The sequence below is a fragment of the Geospiza fortis genome, unplaced genomic scaffold, assembly GCF_000277835.1.
Source record: "Geospiza fortis unplaced genomic scaffold, GeoFor_1.0 scaffold23, whole genome shotgun sequence".
NCBI lineage: Eukaryota > Metazoa > Chordata > Aves > Passeriformes > Thraupidae > Geospiza > Geospiza fortis.
The window spans coordinates 2,221,653-2,241,979 of record NW_005054303.1 but is presented as its reverse complement, the minus strand read 5'-3'; the positions used below and the strand labels follow the sequence as shown (position 1 = coordinate 2,241,979).

At 41.5% G+C, this 20,327-nt stretch overlaps 1 protein-coding gene across 1 annotated transcript in view; it reads left to right on the top strand.

The window, feature by feature from the left end:
* Nucleotides 1–15,020, top strand: part of SYNE3 (spectrin repeat containing nuclear envelope family member 3) — a 43,583-nt gene extending 28,563 nt beyond the window's left edge. Inside the window, exon 18 of the mRNA XM_031066200.1 lies at nt 4,025–15,020. Within this exon, the coding sequence (XP_030922060.1) occupies nt 4,025–4,225 (201 nt within the window). The 3' untranslated portion in view covers nt 4,226–15,020. The remainder of the gene's footprint in view (nt 1–4,024) is intronic.
* Nucleotides 15,021–20,327: the final 5,307 nt, after the last annotated feature.

Below are 20,327 nucleotides of genomic sequence, written 5' to 3'. Positions count from 1 at the left end.
TGAGTGATGTGCTAAAGGGTTGGAAGTGTGTCCTGGCACTAGGACCCTGATCACTTTGAGTCCAGTAGAGCAGAGGTTTGTGCCTTGACCTCCTGAATTGCCTGTTGGGGCCATGGTCCCAGGTCACTACATCCTAAAAGCATCTCTTTTTCACATCACAGGTCTAAAAGAATATCTTGACTGAGTAAAATCGAAGCGCTATTTTTTTCATACTCAGAAAGGGAGTCAGTGCCTCAAATTTTCCACGCTTTTCCAAATGTATCATCTTTCATATTGAAATTTACTGTGTCTCCTTCAATTTTCTTTTATCTTTTAACACTTCTCATAGTTTCACCAAAAAAAAAATCCAAAACAAACAACAACAACAACAACAAAACAAACAAACACAAAAAAACCCAAAAAATCACCAGTTCACCAGTTGTTCCAGCAAGCACAAAGCAATGGAACTAATGTAGGTTTCATGTCACAACAACTTGGGCATATAACTAATGAATCCATTTGTAAGATACCTGCTGACCTCCACAGACAAGTAGTTCCTGATCCTGACTTTATTTAGTTGTTCCTGTGCATAATCCCACTGCAGACACTGAATGATAAATCTCCTGTGGATTTCAGTGTGTGCAGGTTGAGGCCCTCATTTATTAAGGGTTTATCATTGCAAATTTGCTGAAAACACCAAACCCTCACAGCTCCTGTGGGCCTCATTTTCAGTCCTGCAGAGGCATCATAATACTATGTTTGCTATAGCTGAGTCATTCCCATGACAACATATGGAGTCTAAAATACAACATTCTGACCTTGCTGTGTGATCAAACAAAACAGAGAAACTGGGCAATTAAGACAAAAGTTCACTGAACACAAATACCTATAAACCCAGCAAGTAGGTGGGAGAGAAGCAGCAGATAAAGAGAAAATATTTCTCCTTCTCTGAAGTTCTGCCCCAAGGTAACTGTCTCTCCACAGATTTTTTTAATGCTAGGAGCTGCTGTGGTTAGCCTGAGCATCCTCCTCTGCAGAAAGCTCAAAGGAGAGCAAATGAGAGCTTGTTAATAAATCCATTTTGCATTAATTCTTTCTGGGGGGTGAGCTGTGAAAAGCAATACTATTTTACAGCTTCTTCCAGTGTATCTAAAAGCACTTTGAGAAATGATGAGATTGAAATGTTATTTGAGTTATTAATAGTCTGCTATAGAAATCAAGGCAGAGTCAGTGAACTGCTCTGAATCAAATGCTGGATTGGTAGAAGAATCAGGGTAGGAAAAACGGTGGCTAACTGGCAGTGTGGTCATCACAGGAAACCAGTGCCAGGCCTGAGTGGCACTGAGATAAGATATCTGCACCCTGGGCTGTGGCAGGAACAGAGACAAGGCACAACTGGAAACACATTTCCCACCAATTCATAAGCAGAAAGATGTAACAGGGAAGAGAGATGTTGCAGCTGGCCTGGCAATGAAAGAATAGTTTCATATTGAAGCAGCTTTCAAAACCAATTCTAAAGGATTGACAGCAGTAAAACAGTTTTAGGTGTTGCTAGGAAGACTGGTGGTCCTTACAACTGTGTCAGTGAGAGGCGAATTTCTAAGTCCCAGTTTGAGTTTGTGAGAACATTTTTGAGGATTCCAGTTGGAGTGGACTATTGAACTCTCAGGATCCTTCCCTGTAACAACATCAGCATTAAGACTTACTGTGCCTTAGTGGTAGGACAAAGAGCATGGTTTGAATCATCCCAATGCAGAATTAACTCAAATTGCATCTTCAACTGACAGAACTCCAGCTGTTAATATCTACAAACAAACTTGCTCATGGATTCTGAAACCTGGCAAGAATCTTTTTCCATATAGATAGGGCACTCTGATAAATGTATTTGTCATATTGCTGTGTATTATGGATGCAATGAAGAATTAAGAATGAGAAACCTTTGTCAATGAAGACAGAACTGTGGATGACAGTGCACTGGTTTACACTGAACACACCAAGAAGTGGCTGATCCATGGCATTACAGAGACAAGCCCAGAGAGCTCCAACCAAGAGCTGTGGCTCTGCTCTTGTGCACAATAAATTTAGCATTGAGTGTAAACACAGAAGACCCTCCAGGCTTTGTTCAGTCCTTAGGCAGATGATATCCATGGGGGGAGAAGGATTTCAGGTCTGGACTAGAGAAGGGAAAGTCTCATTAGTACAGCTTTTTAAGCCTTGTACTTTGAGAGCAGGTCACAGTAGGAACAGGTGACATCTGTGAGGCAGCCAGGTTGGTGAAGCTTTGATTTCATGGGTAAATAATCACTGTACCCAGGGAACTTGCCCAGTGGTGCTCAAAGTCAGTCCCACTCACACCCTGGCATGTAGACTTTATGCACTGACAGTTCCAGTGTCCAGGGGCCTGAGTCCCTCAGGGAACAAATTACAACCCAGGAGCTGTGGGCCAGAAATGGTAGAGCAAGCAGCTGTTGCTCTGCTGCCTCTACATCTGCCTGACACAATAATTAAATCTCATCAGCCATTCAATATAATGGAAGCAAACCAACTACAACAGAAGGGTTTTGCAGCACACCTGTCTCGTGATGTGTAACTGCAGCTGTATATTTACCTTTGTAATTAATTCTGTAGGCATTTATATGGAATTACAAGAGACTGAGTAATTTAGAAAGCAGTGGAAGAGATCATTAAAAAAAGTGAAAAGCATAATTACTTTCTTCTACCATCAATCTCCTCCATATCTTCTTTGCTGATGTTTCCCATGGATAGTTTATGTTCATTATATTACCTTCTTAGCAAAATTATCTCAAATTTCATTTCCAGGTTGGGAAAAAGGCAACAGTGCTATAGTGGGACAAAGGCATTGCCTATTAAACACCCCACAGTGAGCAGAAGCCCAAATTTTGCTGCAGGACTGACATTGCCTGTAACTGGAACACAATAAATTAATTTCCTTTTGTGGAAAACGTGGGCCCCACTCCAGTGGATGCTCTGTGCTGACATTTATGATGTAATCTGGTACCTTATGTAGCTGATTAAGAACTGTATTTATGTTCATTGTATAAATCCTAGTTTGATTAAATAAGTGGGTTATTGAGCTCTTTTTATCAGATTTCTTTTCAAGAGAGTTGATTTTTTTTTTTTGGAAACACACAGTTCAGCTCATTGGCAGGAGTTACCCAGGAATCTTGCCAGTGGAAATCTCCCTTCTTAATTAATCTTTTCTGAATTCTGTAGTCATAGATACATTCTCTCCTGGTCATGCTAAACCAGATCAAATTTATGAGATAAACTGACCTACTCTAGGTCTGCACCAGTATAGAGCAAGGTGTAATGGGACTCCTTTGTGTGTGTCCCCAAGGGCTGCACAGAAATAGGTGTGCCTTAGTGTCTCCTTCACTACCAATGCTGTGTTTCTCTCATTCCTTTGCATTACATAAAGTTTTAAGCTGGGCCTGGTAAGGTATAAGGCTTACTGAGGCAGGCTGCACTGTGGGGCCTTTTTTCTGCCCTCCAGTCTTGCAGACCCCAAAGCCAGCGCATGGTGCTGCAGGGCAGATGACTTGGGGCTGGAAGAGCTGCAAATGGAGTTCCTTTGTGCTGATGGAGAGCAGAAGCTGTTCCTCTCTTCCAGGCACCAGCACTCTCATTGTACTGACTGGAAAGTAGCAAACTCAGACCTTCTGTGCTGTGAGGGGACCGTCAACACCCTGGGCATGAGCGTATGTGACTCCCACTTTGGAAAATGGGCTTGGAAGCAATTCTAGAAAGTTTCTAGAAAGTCAGCAGTGTTTTCCTTCTAGAAAATTCCAGCAGGGAATGCTTGAAAATATTGAAATATTCTCCTAAAAGACATAATTAACTTCAGTCAGCTTCAGTATGCCCAGCACCCAGGCTGGATCCTCCTAAGCCAAGGACTACAGGGGCTGTTCTGAGCTTCTCCCTGGCAGTTTGATGTGTTTGAAGTAGACCTCCCCAGCAATGTATTTGAAGTAGACCTCCCCAGCCATGTCTTTTTCTGAGCTGCTCTTTGCTTTGTGTTTCCCAGGAGCGCTCTGGAGGCCCGTGCTCGTTCCTGCATCGCGTGCGCCGGGCAGCGCTTCCCCTGCAGCTGCTGCTGCTGCTGCTCCTGCTCCTGGCCTTCCTGCTGCCCCTGGCAGAGAGAGACAGCCACAGCTGCACCCTGGCCAACAACTTTGCTCGCTCCTTCAAGCTGATGCTGAGATACGAGGGCCCTCCTCCAACGTAACCCCTGGGCACAGCACCAGGTGACGGCAGAAGGGCAGAACTCTGGTTTTAACTGCAGCTCACGTAGGTTTTAGGGCTTCTAACACATGCCAACGGGCTACATCACATAATGCAACTTAAGATTAATCACTTTAATCAGGTATTTGAGTAAAATTAATATTTTTACAATTTTTTTATTATTGTAATTATAATATGTATATAGAGATTGTGTATGTGTATGTATGTACATATATATATAAATGCATATCTGTGGTCAAACTAACAACCACCATCCACTCATCCACTGTTTAGAGATAATTCTGCAACATTTCTGCCATCTTTCAGCAAGCAATACTGAAGGATGGTGTTGTTGTGGGATTTTCTGGGTGATTTTTAACATCAGATTTTGGTTTACAACTGAAGTCAGAGCAAGTATGAGAACATGTGGTCATGTACCAGAGTGTAAACCAGAGAGCAGGCACAGTAGAATCATGAGTGGTTGACATTCAGCCCAAGGAAGATCTGGACTTCTCTCTTTGAAATCTTGAGCTGATTTTTCAGTATCTGGATAAAGGGATTGCAGAAGCTAATAGAAATGTTTCTACTGACTTCAGTAGGAGTGGGAGTGGACCTCCTCTTGTTCTTATTTTTTACAAGATTTCTTTTCCAATTACTGTATTTTCCAGCCCACCTGAATCAGGAGAGGTGGAATACAGTGGGAAGAAAGCTAGAAAAAAAAAGAATATATTTTTTTAGCATCTCTCTATCAGGAGAACTTTTAAAATCAGATCATAATTTTCTGAACAAATTTGTGAGCACTGAACAAAACCTTGTATCACCAATCTTGTGTATAAAAAAGAGTAGGCTCTTTGTTAGATTTTCGTGTTTGTGGGGTTTTGTGGTTTGGTTTGTTGGGTTTTTTACTTTATAAAGAGGCATTTGGTAACGGATTATAAAGCCTGAACAGTGGGATGCAGCCTGGGTTGGTGTCAGTAAAGCAAAAGTTGGAAATACTTTAATAATACCACCCTGGAAAGAAGATTCCTACCTAGAATTCTTTTGTATTAATGGTTTATTGAAATTGTGTAAACTGATTGTATCAAACATAGTCAAGCATAGATTTCTATGTAATCTAAACTCTAAAATTATGGCAACTTGTCATTTATTTACCTAAGTCTATGTCTGATTTATCAAATTTTTCAATGTACATTATACATTGCCTTTAATGTAAAAGCAGTTCTCACTTCAGAGGGATGAAGCCATTCTTAGTGGTGTCTTGCCTAATTGACTCCTGGGAGAAAAGGTAATTTCTAAAAATGTATGCCATTTCTGAGAGCTCTCCCTTATTGTCTCATGGTTTTAGCTACAGTAGTAATCATGAAAAAATTAACGAAAGAAACAGTTACTTTCCCTCTCCTGGCTATGTTGCAGGAGAAATTTCTGTGTATCAGTATGGGGTACTTGGTGTTGTTTTCTGCTTAAGGTCTAAAATAATATTGGAGCTGACAGACTGAAGGAGGAAGGCACTTATTTAACAAAATCATTAAAGTTCTGTTCAAGAAGCAAACTTGTGTAGAATCAGGAGGCATAACAGCACGGAGCTCAGTTTGGGCACAGGATTAGGAGAGCAGGCAGTGTGAAAGAGGAGCAGCAAAACGTAGAGGGGAGAGGTGTCCATCAATTTGTAAAGCCTTAGAAAAGGAGTCACAATTAACACACAGGACAAGAGCACAGGCTCTGTGGAGGAAAAAAATCTCAGAATCCTTTTGGCTCCCCTTCCCTTCTGCACTCCTGGTAATATTACATATTAAACAGCTTTTCTTCAGTTTTCAGGGTTTAAAATGGGGTGAGTAACAGGGCTTCTACATGTTCTGAGGAGACTCTTCCACCACCAGCACTGTGTCACTGTGTTCCTAATTATGTTTCTGACTATACTAGGTTTGCTAGTGTTGCATTAAAATGCCAAAATTCTGCTAAAAATGTAAAGAGTGGAAATTAAAGGAGAGACAGCAGGGATGGTGCAGGTATCACTCAAAGAGCAAGGGGAGCATGGAGCAGGAGCTGAGCTGATGTGGGTTAAAACCCTGGCTGTCAGGAGGCGGCAGAAGAGCTCTCAGGGCAGGCAGGAGGGACTGGAAGCAGAAAGGTGAGCAGAGTCCAGGTATGCCGAGCAATAAGACATTCACTTTGGGAAGTGAAGGAAGGCCTGTGATTTCTTTCCTGAAGGAGCCAGATGGAAGGGAGCTATAATTTGTCAGAGAATGGGGCATAGTAATTCCTTCCTTGCAGCCATTCTTTCTGGTGGCTCCCTCCTCCTGACATACCTCCTGCTCTCCTGATTAGCAGTGCAAGTGCCATGCACATTCCTCTAAAAATTGCTGCCAGCCCCCGGGGAAGAAACCCCTGTGGCTGCCCAACAGGGAGTTAATCATCACACACATCTCCATGTCAAATTAAATCTTCCTTTAGAAAAGAAGTGTGGGGGAAGAGGGGCAGTAACAAAACCTGCTCTGTGTGGTTGTGGATGTGTGTAGGTGTGCACACACCTTTCTGTGATGTAGCTACATTGCAGTTCTCTGGGTTTTGCTGAGCTGATCCAGGTGATGAAAGTAAAATACCAGTGAGAAAGTAAAAATAATGAGGAAAAATAAAGTTGCAAATGGAAGTCAGTAGGGAGATGGAAAATTTTTTTCTCTGAAAGCACAAAATCTCACATCAGATTTCTTTCTGCCAAGCCTTTCGGATCTGGGTAATTTGTATGGGTTCACAAATGCATTTGACACCATGGGAGTGTGTAACAGGGAGAAAAAAATTCTGCACAGAAGATCTTACAAGAACAACTGCATCATCACCTTGATGTTTCAGTGTGGTGGCAGGTTTAAAAAAAAAACCAAACAACTAAATTAGAAACACACTTTTGCTTCTGGGTTTGCAATCAGTTTATTCTGGAAGTCCCCTGTCTGTAATCTTGGAAAGTTTTGCTTTAAATCTCAGTCAATCCATTCTCATTAACTTAAATAATCTAAATATATCTCACAGAAGTGATGAATATTTCTACTTATTTGCAATCTAAACTATCCAAAGCACAGGACTTTAATGTTAATATCACTGAAAACAATTTAAGTCTTCCATAATGTCATTTACCTCACCTGTCCAAGGCAGGTGTGAGATTTTTCTGGCAAAGAAAGAAAGAAGAAAATCTCAAAAGCTTGAGATGTAAATGCAAAATTTACTTTTGTTTTCATTCTCTTGGGGTTTTTTTTATTTCTGAAAAGCTTGCAATACTGATTCCTGGAAGTGTGTGTAAATATTAATCAAGTCAGTAATTGGAGTAATAAGTCCAGCTTCCAGGAAACTGTACAAAGATCAGATTCCTCAAAACAGAAACTAAATCCAAAGGATTTAGTTTTTAAGGACTGGTTTCCAAACTACTCCTTAAAATCTTGAGCAGAGTTCCTCATCTTTGCTCACAGATGATTTGGTGGTGATATGCTCACTTTTGTGCCTATAAAATCCCCAGCTCATACATCTCTGACATCCAGACGTAACTGAGATGTGTTATAGCTCAGGTTCAGACTGGGGCCACTGCCTTAAGCCTTGCCTTGCCAAAACATGGGATGCACAGAGCCCTGGATGTGTCTGCAGCTGAGGACTTGCACTGTTTTGCCCCAATGCAGTTGCAGCCACAGTCAAAGGGTGCTAAAAGCCTCTGAAACATATGGAGTATGTTTGGGGTTGTGAGTGGTGTGTGCACCTGGCCTACACTCCCTGCAGACACCCAGCCTGTTCAGAGAGCTCTGTCCCAGCTCCTGCCTGCACTGTGGCACCCAGGAGCTGCTTGGCCACATTAATGACCCTGAGGGGCTGAAGGCAAAATCCTGCACTCCACTGCCCATGCATTACAGCAAGGCATTACCCAAAGGCACACTCCAAACCCAGCCTTTGGCATGAAAGCAAGGCTCATTTGTAAACTGTAATTGATTTTGAAGCCTGATGCTTTCCAGAGAATTTTCCATGGCAGCAATACATTGAGGTAGAAAATTGCTATTGTGCCCCATGTCTATTTTAACAGCCCTTTCTCTCATTCCAGCCAGCAATTTAAATGATATTAAATATTATTTATATATGCCCTCTCCAGAAATCCCTGTGTGAAAAACATCTTCAGTTCTAAGCACATGCATTAGAAATGTTGTATTCCTCTGCTAGCTCTCAATCTCCAGAGCAGTCATGATTTCTACCAAGTGCTACTTTATTTGTGCTGACTGACAGCTTAGAAGACTCAAATATTTGAGGCTGTAAATAAAGCTACTAGACTAACTAATAAAGCCATCTAGTGATCACTGAATAATTTGGACAGCTTTTAGAATGGCTCTATGCTTCTCCTTAATCTTTTTGATGGAGTATTTGTAGACCTCAGAGAGAAGAAATGTCTCCAAAAATTGGCCATTCCTAGACAGACAGATGGTGATCTCTGTACATCAGAAGAAAGTATTTTCTCTTTAGCTGCTCTAGACCTCAGGAGTTTGCTACATCTGATGTCCTTTTCAATATTAAATAGGGAATGCTTTACTTTGATGTGTGTGCATACACATCTCATTAGCACTAAAGAGATTTGAAGAGTGAGTTCATGTACAATAATTCTTTCAACTTCTGTCGACACAAGAGAGTACATTTCCTCTTTTCTTTGGGAAAAAAACCAACCAAAACTGCTGTGTGACAGAGATTCCCAGGCCAAACAAAGCCTTTTGGAATAACTGAATATTACAGACTGAAACTAAATTATCCACCATAGGAAACTGGAAAAATAGTTTGCCTTTCAAGAAATGCTGGTATAAAACCCCCAATAAGCATGTCTTTGCCAGGCATCATAGATGTCTTTCAAGTCATAGGTTATGTACCCAGCTGTGTGTAAGAGCTGCTTTTGGAGGGTTGACTACCCCATGGACAGCATCATTTGCTAGGGTGCAGCTGAAAACATATTTGTCCAGAGAACCTGTACCAACTTCTTCCAGAATTGCTGGGGGCTGTTGAGGATGTTCTTAGCAGCTCCCAGGCCACTGACCTGCTCTGAGCCATTACAAATTTATTGCATTAATTCATCTGTCAGACGTTGGCAACTCTCAGAAACCAGTTTATTAAAATACTAAAGATAATACCTCTGGTGCAGGCAACATGATTCAATGAGAACTCAATCTTATTACTTTTGCCATATTTAAACCAAGATATTTATTGGTTATATTGGAATATAAACAGGTTAGTTGTAGATTTTGGGTAACAGCAGGATGTTTTAGGCATGAGGCATTTTGAGTACATGTCCATTTAAGAATTGTGGGATCATGTTGCACTTGTTGAACTGTAAAACAAAAGAAAGTTTCTTGAATTAAAAAAAAAAAAACAAACCCAACAACAAAAAAACAAACAAAAACAAACAAACAAACAAACAAAACCCCAAACAAACAAAAAAAACCAACCACCAAACAGAAATCCCTCCCTAAAAAAAAGTAGGAGGGAATAATCTGTCACAGAGTTGGGTTTTTTATTATCTCTTTTCTATCCAATTTAAAATATGAATATATGTCTAGCAGAGAGTTAGCAGTAGATCTGGAAAACAAGGAATATATATCAGGAATATACCAGTTCAAACTGTAGCCTAAATGGCACTTCTGTTCCCTAACTGCTTCAGCAAATGCCAGATTTTACCTCATTGTATCTGTGAGATAAGCACCCTCCTCCTAGTAGAGTGTGGGTAAGGTGAAACTGCACAGCTCAAGGTGCAGCTTCCCAGTGGAAACAGTTCTTCCAAAGGCAGCCTGAAATCTCCATGCAAGAGGAACTCATAGGTCTGGCACAAGGAGAGCAGTCCAGGACTAATGACACAGGCACAAGGGCTTTGCCATCCCAGGGCTCTGCCAGGCAGAATTTTGACAGCAGCCATCAGTACAGTTCAGTTTCATGTCCCTGGCTGTGGAAGGAGGCTCCCCTCAGGGTGATTCACTCCAGCTGAGATTTGAGCACTGGAAGTGTTTTTTTCTCTTCATTAAATGCAGAAGAAACTGCTAAATTAAACCCCTCAGTGACAGGTTAATGGTAGGTGGTGGGTGCTGATGCTCCAGGAAAAGAGGCAGGAAATGCTATTATAGATGGAAAGCTACTCATGATGGTCTCTGCTCAATCCTCAGGAGGCAGAAATGCATTGTAGAACTGAGGTGGGACTTTTTCTGTTCCTTTTCAAGTAAATGTCAGGTTGTCTTTAGTCGTCTGGATTTTGAGGGCAAGCCTATTCAGTGCCTTACTGCATGCTAGTGGCTTTCTGGCTTCAGAGCCATTTACACCAGTGAGTTCCACATTATTCCAAGCTGTGTGATAAAGGTATTCCCCTGAACTGGTTTTGGATCAGAAACCTTTCGTCTGGGGACTGGGGATGGTTTGATTTTCCTTCTTTTGGCCATTTTGTGCTAAATCCAAGGAAGCAGAAAGACCAGCACTACCCTTTCCGGGCCATGTTTTGTCTTTCCTTCTTTTATGAGAGCAGAGGAGATTTGGCTTTGCTTCCTTTCCAAAGTAAATTATCCCAGTATTTCATTCTTCTTTTCCTGTTGCAGTTCTTCCACAGCCTAGGTCATTCCTATCACCTTAAGTGTTTCCAGTAGCCGTTCTTCCTCAATACCTAGAGAAAAAATCTGGTCCAGTTTCAATAAATTTAAAATCCAGTAATTTCTTCCCCCACTGCAGTTCCTCCTGCAGATGCTCTGTCTGTTTCTGCTGTCCCCTGTGTCAAACCAGCCTTCATCACTATCTGGGGCACTGCAGTCCTGGCCAGCCATTTCTTCCAAGTCTCCTGGCCATGTCTTGCCCACATCTGCCTTCAGTTTTGCTCAGAGACTGCCCTTAATAGTCACATCTGCAGACAGGAGTGTGAGGCTGCCACTGAACAAACAATTATTAATAATGAAAACCTCACTATTAGCATTGTTCATAGCCTGCCCAGAGCCTTTTTCTCTTCACCTCTCCAAGCAGGTTTTGATGTGTAATCCAATTTCTGTGTGCAGAAAATTGCCCCTCAGTCAGCACAGAGGGCTGGTGGTTCAGCTGCAGCTCTGTTACCCTCGCATTGTCACTGCTGGGGTAAGAGCTCCCAGGTGCTGCTCAGCCAGGCTCTGTGCCCTTGAGCTGCCAGGAGTGTTCCACTGTCATTGTTATACACCCTAAATAAGCCAGAACCCCTTTTTCTGACCTGGGAGGAAAAAAAAAGGAAGAAAAAGAAAATGATCGCTTTTAACAAACTGATTTCACAACTCATTTATCAAGCCCTATAGCAAGCCATTTATTTCAGCTCCTTTTTCCTCCATGAAAAGCTGTGTGTTAAAAGGGAGAGGGAGTTTGGAGAGCAGTGCCACCACCCTCAGCAGCACTTTGCTGGGAGGCCTCCCTCTGGAACTCAGGGGTTGGAGCTGTTATTTCTCCTGAAGTGATTCCCACCTAAATCAAATTATTTCTTTTGTCAAGTCGAATAAGCACTGAACACCACAGACTTTGTTTCACTGCAGATATGAGTGAATGCCTCTGTATGGTACTTTCTGTTGCCATGAAATATATATCTATATATGTGTGTGTATATATATATATATATATATATATATATATGTAGGTAATGGGGAGCATAATTATTGCTCTACTTAGGGTGACATTCCACTTCAATGTAACTTTTAAGTGCAGCTTTTAAGAGAAACCTTGTCTTAAAGGGAAGCTGGAAGAGTTTAGAGGTACATGTTGTAATGAGCTTTGATGAGATTTAATAAGCTTTGAGTTTGGGTTTCAGTCTTTAGGCTGAAAAGCACCCAAGATGATTTTTCCATCCCATTCCCAGATCAAACCCTGTAAGAATTTAACCTGGGAGGCATTGTTTGAACACTGGCTGCTCCTGAAGGTGTTTGCATGTGCTTTGTATGTGTCTGTCCTCAAACTCCAGCCTCCATTTTGTACATGAGCTTGACTGGAAGGCAAAAGACACACCTTTGTCTTGCTCCAAGATCCTAATGGTAATTTTTGCCTCAGTAGATGTTTTCCCTTTGATAAGTGTGAGTCTTTCAACTTTTTTTCCCTTTTAATTTGTGTTAACTGAGTTTATGGGGTGATTCCAGGAGGGCACACTCCATCTGCCCAGCCTCAGAGCTTCCCTTTCAGCAGCAGACCTTCTTCTCATTTGTTTACTTGGCTGTACTGGACCACTGTGAAGCAATTACACAAGCAATAATGCAGGTGTTGCATTTTTCTGTCATTGCCTTTTGTGAGACATAACTCTCCACTGACTCTGTAGAGTGGTAGGAGACCCAGAAGCTGCATTGTGGTTTACTGGCAATATAACCCATGCCCAGTGCCCCTGCAGAGGTCCTCCCTCCTCAGAGCAGTGGGCTGTCTTGGGCCCAGTTTAATTCATAAGCGTGGATTTTAAACAGTTTTGGATCCCTTCACCAGCACTCCATCAATCTTGCTTCCATCAGTTTTTGTGCTTTTGTTTAGTTTCAAGCTAGAAGAAAGTGTAAAGAAATGTGCTAAGACTCCCATATAGGGTGAGTATATATCCCATATGTTTCACAAAAAATTATGACAAAATGAAGGGATTTGCTCTCACATTGAACAGAATTATTAAGAAGTTCTAACTGATAAATTAAATAGTTTTTAAGAACAGCCTGGAGGAAAGTTTCTGCAATCAAACCATTCTCTGCTTTTAATTTAAAAATCAGCAAATACTGAGGTACATTTTGCTCCCTTCTTATAGAAGTGACCTGAAACTAAAATGTGAATTCTACTTAACAGGAGGTTTATTGATGTAAATCTACATTTCACCAGCATGTCCCATGTTAGATCACCTGCCTGTGGGCACAGGGAAAACCAAAGGCTGTTCACAAGAGAAACTCATATTATGAATGGTTTTAAAATTCTTCAGAGCTCCTATCCACTTCCAAATGTCAGTAATGGGGAGGATCTGAAACCTTCCTCTGAACCCTGTCATTTTGCATGTTGAAATCCTGGCTTGAATTCAGGTCTCCACTTCAGCTTTTGTAAATGTTAATATTCAAGTAGAACAAAAACCTTAGAGGCAATTACAGCATGAACATCTCTTCTAGTTTATGTATAGTAGCTGATAGCAAAGTCTGCAATAATAATCTGTGTTTATACATGTGCTGTACAGTGTAACCGTTGAGTACAAAATACCTTTTAACTGTCACAAGAAACTAACTGGATTGATGTCACTTTTTGCTCGTATGAATATAATTATTTGCCTTGCGGGGACCAGTTCTACTTTTGTCATGTTATTTATGATTTTTGAATAAAATGGTGATAAATTAGGCTTGTTTCTAAGGTAAACAATACTGGAGCCAAGCAGCTGTCTCTGGACATGTGCATGTTATCACAGCTGATATCAAGTCCACGTCTGACTCCTTGCTTTGCTTGGACCTTTCTTTAACCTTTCAGGCTTATTCAGGGAAATGTGGACCACTCTATTTTCTTATTAAAAATATGGCTTTGTGAAAAGCTGAACTTATTTTTTAAATCCTTTCTTTTCTGGTTCAGAAAGACTGTAACAATCATATTTTTCTAAACTGCCTATTGCTTGTGTTGGGAAATTATATAGAGATATATATTTTGCTCTACAGATTTCCATGTACTTTTGGAACTCTTTGTTTTCATAGATAAATCCTCCTGTTTGCTACAATTAGCTCAAAAAGCTGTAAACTTCTGTATGCTGACTCTGTGTAATTCTATAAAAATGCAGCTGCATCAAAAGACTGACGTTATGTTTTATGTAAATTGTTGGAGCTAAGTCATCCTGAGTGTTATGCCACGCAAGAGGTACAGAAAGAAATCAGGTCATTGTTTTGAAAGGCTGGACAGTGTTATGTCATACTGCCTCAAAGTCCCAGATGAAAGTCAGGGGAATTTCTGCTAGAAATGGTACCATTTTGGGCCATGAGTCTGTAGTTTTTTTACACTGTTTAAAACCTTATTTGAAAATTACTCCCATGAAACTTCATGGGAAATACTAAAAATAAGAGCCTGTGGTGTGTGAATAGCTATGATAGAATAAGGACCTTTTCTAATGAAGAACAGGACCTTTTAAATACTTAAGAGGCTATGATTTGAGTATTTCAGGACAACTTTTTGTGTTCTTTTCTGAGCTGTGGACTCCTCCTGTGTATTGTGGATTTATTCCATAGCTGAAATGCCAGATTAAATTGATTTAAGCCCCATGAGCAGATGAAAATAATAGAAAGCAGTGAAATATTGCAGAAAATGGCCTGATTTCATTCTTCAGAGCAATAGTTAAAGTAACTCACAGCCTTGGCTTCTTTGCACCTCTGAAGCAGAGGCCCTTGTTTTGTACCTCAGCTGTGGTATAACATGGAAGGATTTCTGCTCTCTGCTTGGAAAATACTGTCTATTTCTTATCCTTGTCAAAGCATAATATTTCCCAAATAAAAAAAAAAATCTGATTCTTCAAGACTCATAGGGGAGTTAAGGGGCAGCTGGAACCTTCTGTGATCCAGCCACATTATTCCAAAAGTTTATCCCTCAATGACAAATAAAATATGATGTGACTTTGCTGTTTGCAAGTAGGATCAAGAGACTGGAAATTCATCACCTCAAGCCCCTGCCTGTTCTGTGATGCTTCAGTGTTACCAATGAACTGTGTTGAATTGGACTATAAAATCAGAGTATTTTATTGCATGTGTCCTTTTTTGAAATGAAAATATAGTTGTATTTGATGTTGCTGTTATAGTGCAGTAAATAAACACATGTGTATTTCTTTTTAAGGACTTTTAGGTTATTTTGGGTGGTGGCTACACACTTTTGCTGTGCTTTTTTCATATAATTAGAGTATTTGGGCTGACCTAGAAACAACCAGAACAAGTGAAGCAAGGATAAAATTTGCTGCTTCCTGCCTCTCTGCTCAGGTATCACTGGAAGATGGCTGTGCTAAATGTAGCTGCTTTATTCTAGTCCTTTAAGATTTAACAGAAAATGTCAGCTTTTTTGTAAGTTATTTAAATAGAACTCTGCTGGACCTGAAGAAGATGTGAATTTGCTAAATCATATTCTGATTCAGTGTGATTTCTTACAGCATTGGCCCCTGACACTTTCTGTGAGTTTCTCCTCAAACCCAAACCTGCTAAGACAAAGGGGAGGGTTTTTTTGTGAACCTTGGGTTTGAAGTTAACACCAATCACATGTAGTGAGCTAACAGTTTGTTAGTGCAAGCTCTGCTGATCTCTCTGAAGAGCCATCGCTGCAGCGTGTGTGTATGGATGCACAACTCTCATTAGCATCCAGGTAATTGCTGCTTTCTTTCCTTAGTCTTTATGAGAAAAAGTCTGCCAGTATCCCTGGTATCAAAGGGCTCCACAGGCAGTTCTTTCTGGACAAGTAGAAAACCACTACAATTTTTTGGTGAACCTGTGGGTTAGGTTCCCTGTTGCCTTTATGAACACACGGGGCTTTATGCAGGTCTTTGACTTCTCTCAGGCATTTGAACCCTGTGATCTTGTGCCTTCCTATGAGCTGTCTCCTGCTAAGCCCCCAAAAGTACAAATGCAGACACTTGGCTGATCACAGCCAAGGGTCAAGGTTGGAGCAGCAGCCCAAATTCCTCCTAGGAGAGAGCAGGGTAAAACAAGGCTGGGGCTGTAGGGAGAGCAGAGTGTGTCATGGTGGGACAGTCACATTCCCATCAGGGCTACAGTTGGTGTACAAAAGAAATTTCTGGTTTTACAGGTTTTCGTTTTTCCTTTGCAATGTATTTTTTCATCTTGCAGTTTGTTTTTTGTGGAGCCAGCCCGCTTTGTTTACATCAGGCCTCTTCTTCTGGAACCAGCAAAAAAACTTGGGGCTTCATTTTGTCCCAAACACTGTGCAGAGACCAGGAAAGGCCTTTGTCCAGCAGGGAGGAAAAGTTCCTATGAACAGATAACACAGCTCATGCTTGTATGCGGAATTCATATTTTGTTGATCAGGTTCAGCCTGCAAACAACTTTACAGCTGATTGGTGAGAGCTGGGACAGTCAGCCAGAATTATTATAAACACTTTTAGAGGACAATGAAATACTCCAGGTAGTTATAAATCTCCAAAGTCATATATTACTGCAGAAACACCTGTTTTAGATAGCAACCCTGCTGCTAGAGGATGGAAGTTTAGGTTGTAGCAGCAAAAGGTGGCAAGTTCAATAAATAAGAATAATAGGGTAAGACCCTCAAGTGGAGTAAATCAGTGTAGCTTCATTGAAGCTGTTGGACCTGAGTCAATTTACAGCAGTAAGAACCTGGCTTGTAGTCAACAGGGATTTTACAGAATGTTTAAAAACTCTCCATTTAGAGAGTTCTCTGCCTTATGTCTGTGCACTAAATCGCATCCACACAAAGTCCTTGCTGGTATAATGAGGTCATTTCGGATGTGAACGTTCATTATGTGCTTAGGTAAATTAAGGGGAAAAAAATACATCATTAGCAAAGTCTTAAATAAAGGATGGAGCAAGGTTAGCGAGTGAGAACTATTTAAATAAAATCAATCTCAGCCCTGGAGAGTTAATGGGGAGTGGCTTTCTATGGAAAAAGGCTGATGGTGTGTTGATGCTGCACATAGAGGCTGAGCACTACAGCCATGAGAGATTAAAAGCAGAGACTGAGGTTTTTTTCTAGGCTAATATTTCAAGCTTTCTAAACTTCACTCTGTAACATACCATGAATGCAGCCCAGGTTTCCAACTTCAGAAAAATGCTCTGATAAACACATATTGCTGGAGCAAATGAAACTGAAGGCTCATCCAGTTTTACTGTAGCACTCGTAGTATTAAGAGGGATTGTAATATAATCCTCTTCAATGAATAACCCTAACAGATGTTATCAGGGCTGCTCTGTACGAGCTGTGGACCTCTTGCTAGAACTCCCTCTGTGGAAGTCCAGTTCATAAATTGTCCTAATGGGCTGCCTGCGTCGTCCTGCCGCTGCCGTGGCATGAAAGGAGGTGCTTACCAGCGGCCTTGAAAGGAGCATTATTCCCATCTGCTTTTCATTACAGCACTGCTAAATATTTCATGCTTTTTGTTTCACAAACAAATAAGAGCAGAACTAATCTTTTTGTTTAATGTTCGTTGATTGACATCTCAGGGAGGAAAAAAAGTTTTGGGTTTGTTTCGATTTTTTCTTTACTTCAGATCTCTGCAAAAGCTTTTAATGGAAGATAGAGCAGATTTCCGTCGACTTTTCTGGTGGGCTTTTTATGGCACCATTGATACAGGAAAAGATATGGGGGAAATCCAGATGATGAATGTGCTGCTCAATCAGCTGGGATTTCTTTGCTTGCAAGGAGATAACTCGATGAAGTGCAAACAGAGACAGGGAGCAGATGTTGACTGCTTGTCAGCTATACACAGAGCTATCTCTGGCTGGGGCTGCTGGAAAACACAGCAGCTATTAGTCCCCCTTTGCCCTTTCACAGCGCCCTGTCGGAGGGTCCCCAAGCGCTGCAGCCAGAGCCATCCACTAAACCTCAGGGCAGCAAGTCTGTTAAATTGCTGCTTCTTTACAAGGAGGGGGATGGCAGCCCTGGGAGGATTCAGCCTACGCTTTAACCCCCTGGTTCCCTAAACTCCCACTGAAGGGGATGAGTGAGGGTATTCCTGTGGGCATTCTGCATCTCCAGCAGCAGGTGCTGTCTCTGTCCAGAGGGATGGATGTAGGTGACCCAGCTCCACACAGGGACCTTCATCTCCAGGGCAGAGGTGGGGAGGGGGTCAGGAGTCCCCTGGGGGATGTGCAGCCTCCCATCAGGCCTGTGGACATGCTGGAAGAAGGTTTTGAGAGGTTTCTTTCCAACCCAAAGCATTGCCAGGCATAGAGAGAGGGCTCTTGGCTGATGCTGCTCCACTCAGGTGGCTGTGTTGGCTGGTTTGTCTGGTATTTGGACAAATACCTTCATTAGAGCACCCAGTGGGCTGTGTCAGCTCTGAGGCCTAATTGCAGGGTGAGATGAAAGTGTGAAATGGCCCTCAGAAAGGGCTAAATACTCTTAGAATCATAGGATGGTTTGGGTTGGAAGGGACTTTTAAAGATCACCTCAATCCAACCCCCACTCCTGCCATGAGCAGACACACCTTCCACTAGACTAGGTTGCTAAAACCCCCTCTGGCCTGGTCTTGAATACTTTCAGGGATGGGGCATCCACAACTTCTCTGGGAAACCTGTTTCTGTGCCTCACCACCCTCAGAGTAAAGAATTTCTTCCTAATATCTAATCTACCCTCATTCAGTTTAAAAACATTATCTTTTATTCTATTGCTATCTCTCCATATAAAAAGTCCCTTTCCCTCTTTTTTATAAGCCCCCTTTAGGCACTGGAAAGTGGCAAAAGTTCTCCCTGGAGTCTTCTCTTCTCCAGCTGAACAAGCCCAGCTCTCTCAACCTCATGGGAGAGGTGCTCCAACCCTCAGATCATCTTTGTGCCCCTCCTCTGGACTCACTGCAGAACACAGTCCTGGACACAGGACTCCAGGTGGGATCTCATGAGAGCAAAGTAAATATCAGTACAACATAAATGGTCCCTCTTTCCAGCCTGTTGCAGCCTGGCCTTGCAATGGAGCGGCAGTGTGTCAGTGCAGATGGTTAAATCACCATGCTACAGTTGACCACAAAGTAGTATTTTTATATCATTGCACAAACAGGAATGAGTTTGTCTGATCCACTCTTGAGGCAAGTTTTTTGCATTTATTGCAGGATTAATTTTTCCCTGATGGCTGATGCATCAACCACCCCATCCCTTTCTCCCACAGCTGCTGGCCTGAATTCAGAGGCAGAAGTGAGTCCTGGGGCCTGACCCTAATGCTTGCCTGCAAATAGGCTTTATGACTTACAATGAACAAGACACCCCAGCAGTAACATTATATACTGGCTTCCATATCATATTTCTTATTCTTCTAGCATTTTCCTTATGAGAATCTCAGTTCCCACTGAAAGGTTTGACTAATTCTCAACAGTCATCTGTGCATTAAGTTCTTTTAGCTGAAATACTATTGCCAGGGCTGAAGATTGCTCTTCTTGAGCATTTCTCTACAGCAGCATACGATGGTTTCACTCAGGACTGTAAAAATAAATTGTAATGGCCACAGTTCCTTGCATTTTATCATTTCATCATTTCATTATCATTTTGACGTTTGTCTTAAAAATTTTGAAATCCAGGAATAGTAAATGCCGAGTCATAAAAGCTTAGGAAATGGGTCAAATCCAGAGTGCAAGGCAGCATTACAGCGTCTGATCTGCTGTCTCTGATAATACCCTCATAAGACTAGGGTCTCTTTTTTTTCCTCCATTCCTGAATAAATGAATTGCAGCATGTATGAAATCTCCAGAGGCCATCTGTGACTGTAATTCATTTACCCACCGTATTATGGAACAGATTTTCCAGTGAGTTCAAAACTCAGGAAAGGGGGGAAGGGAATAGTATGATGAGAAGGATCTGTGATCCATATCTAAAAGTAAAAATATTATTCAATTGTCATATTTGATGGATAAAGTGTCTGACACACCAGGCAAAGCCATAGCAACTAGATAAATATGTTTAAAACATTTAATTTTGATACATTAAGAATGAGTTGGAGCAGGGGCTTATCGACATTGAAATTAAGCAGACATTTCTAAGTTCCTAAAAGCCTCTGATTTTGTTTAGTTTGGAAGAAAATTTGCTGTAGATAACTTGGAAGTGTAAGGGGAAGTTGGACTTGGTGCACAAAGGAGCAGCTCTGACAGGTCAGGACTAGCAATTACCTTTCTTCTTCATCTGTCATTTTCCAAGTGCCAGCAGCCCCTACTTCATTTGTGTTAGACCACAAGAGGCCTCTCAGCAAGCTTGCAGACCCTTGGCTTCTGCTTTTAAATTGAAATTAGCCCATTCATTTACGACTTTAGCTGCTATAAAAATATTTTTATATATTGGGCACTCTCAATAATTCTGTAGTGCTGTTAACATTCAGTAATTGTAATTAGTAACACATCCTCGTGAACAGCCATTTGGTTGTGTGGCTGTAAGCATCAGATTTCCTCCCTGAGTGATTCCAAGGATGTCAGTGAAGCTGCA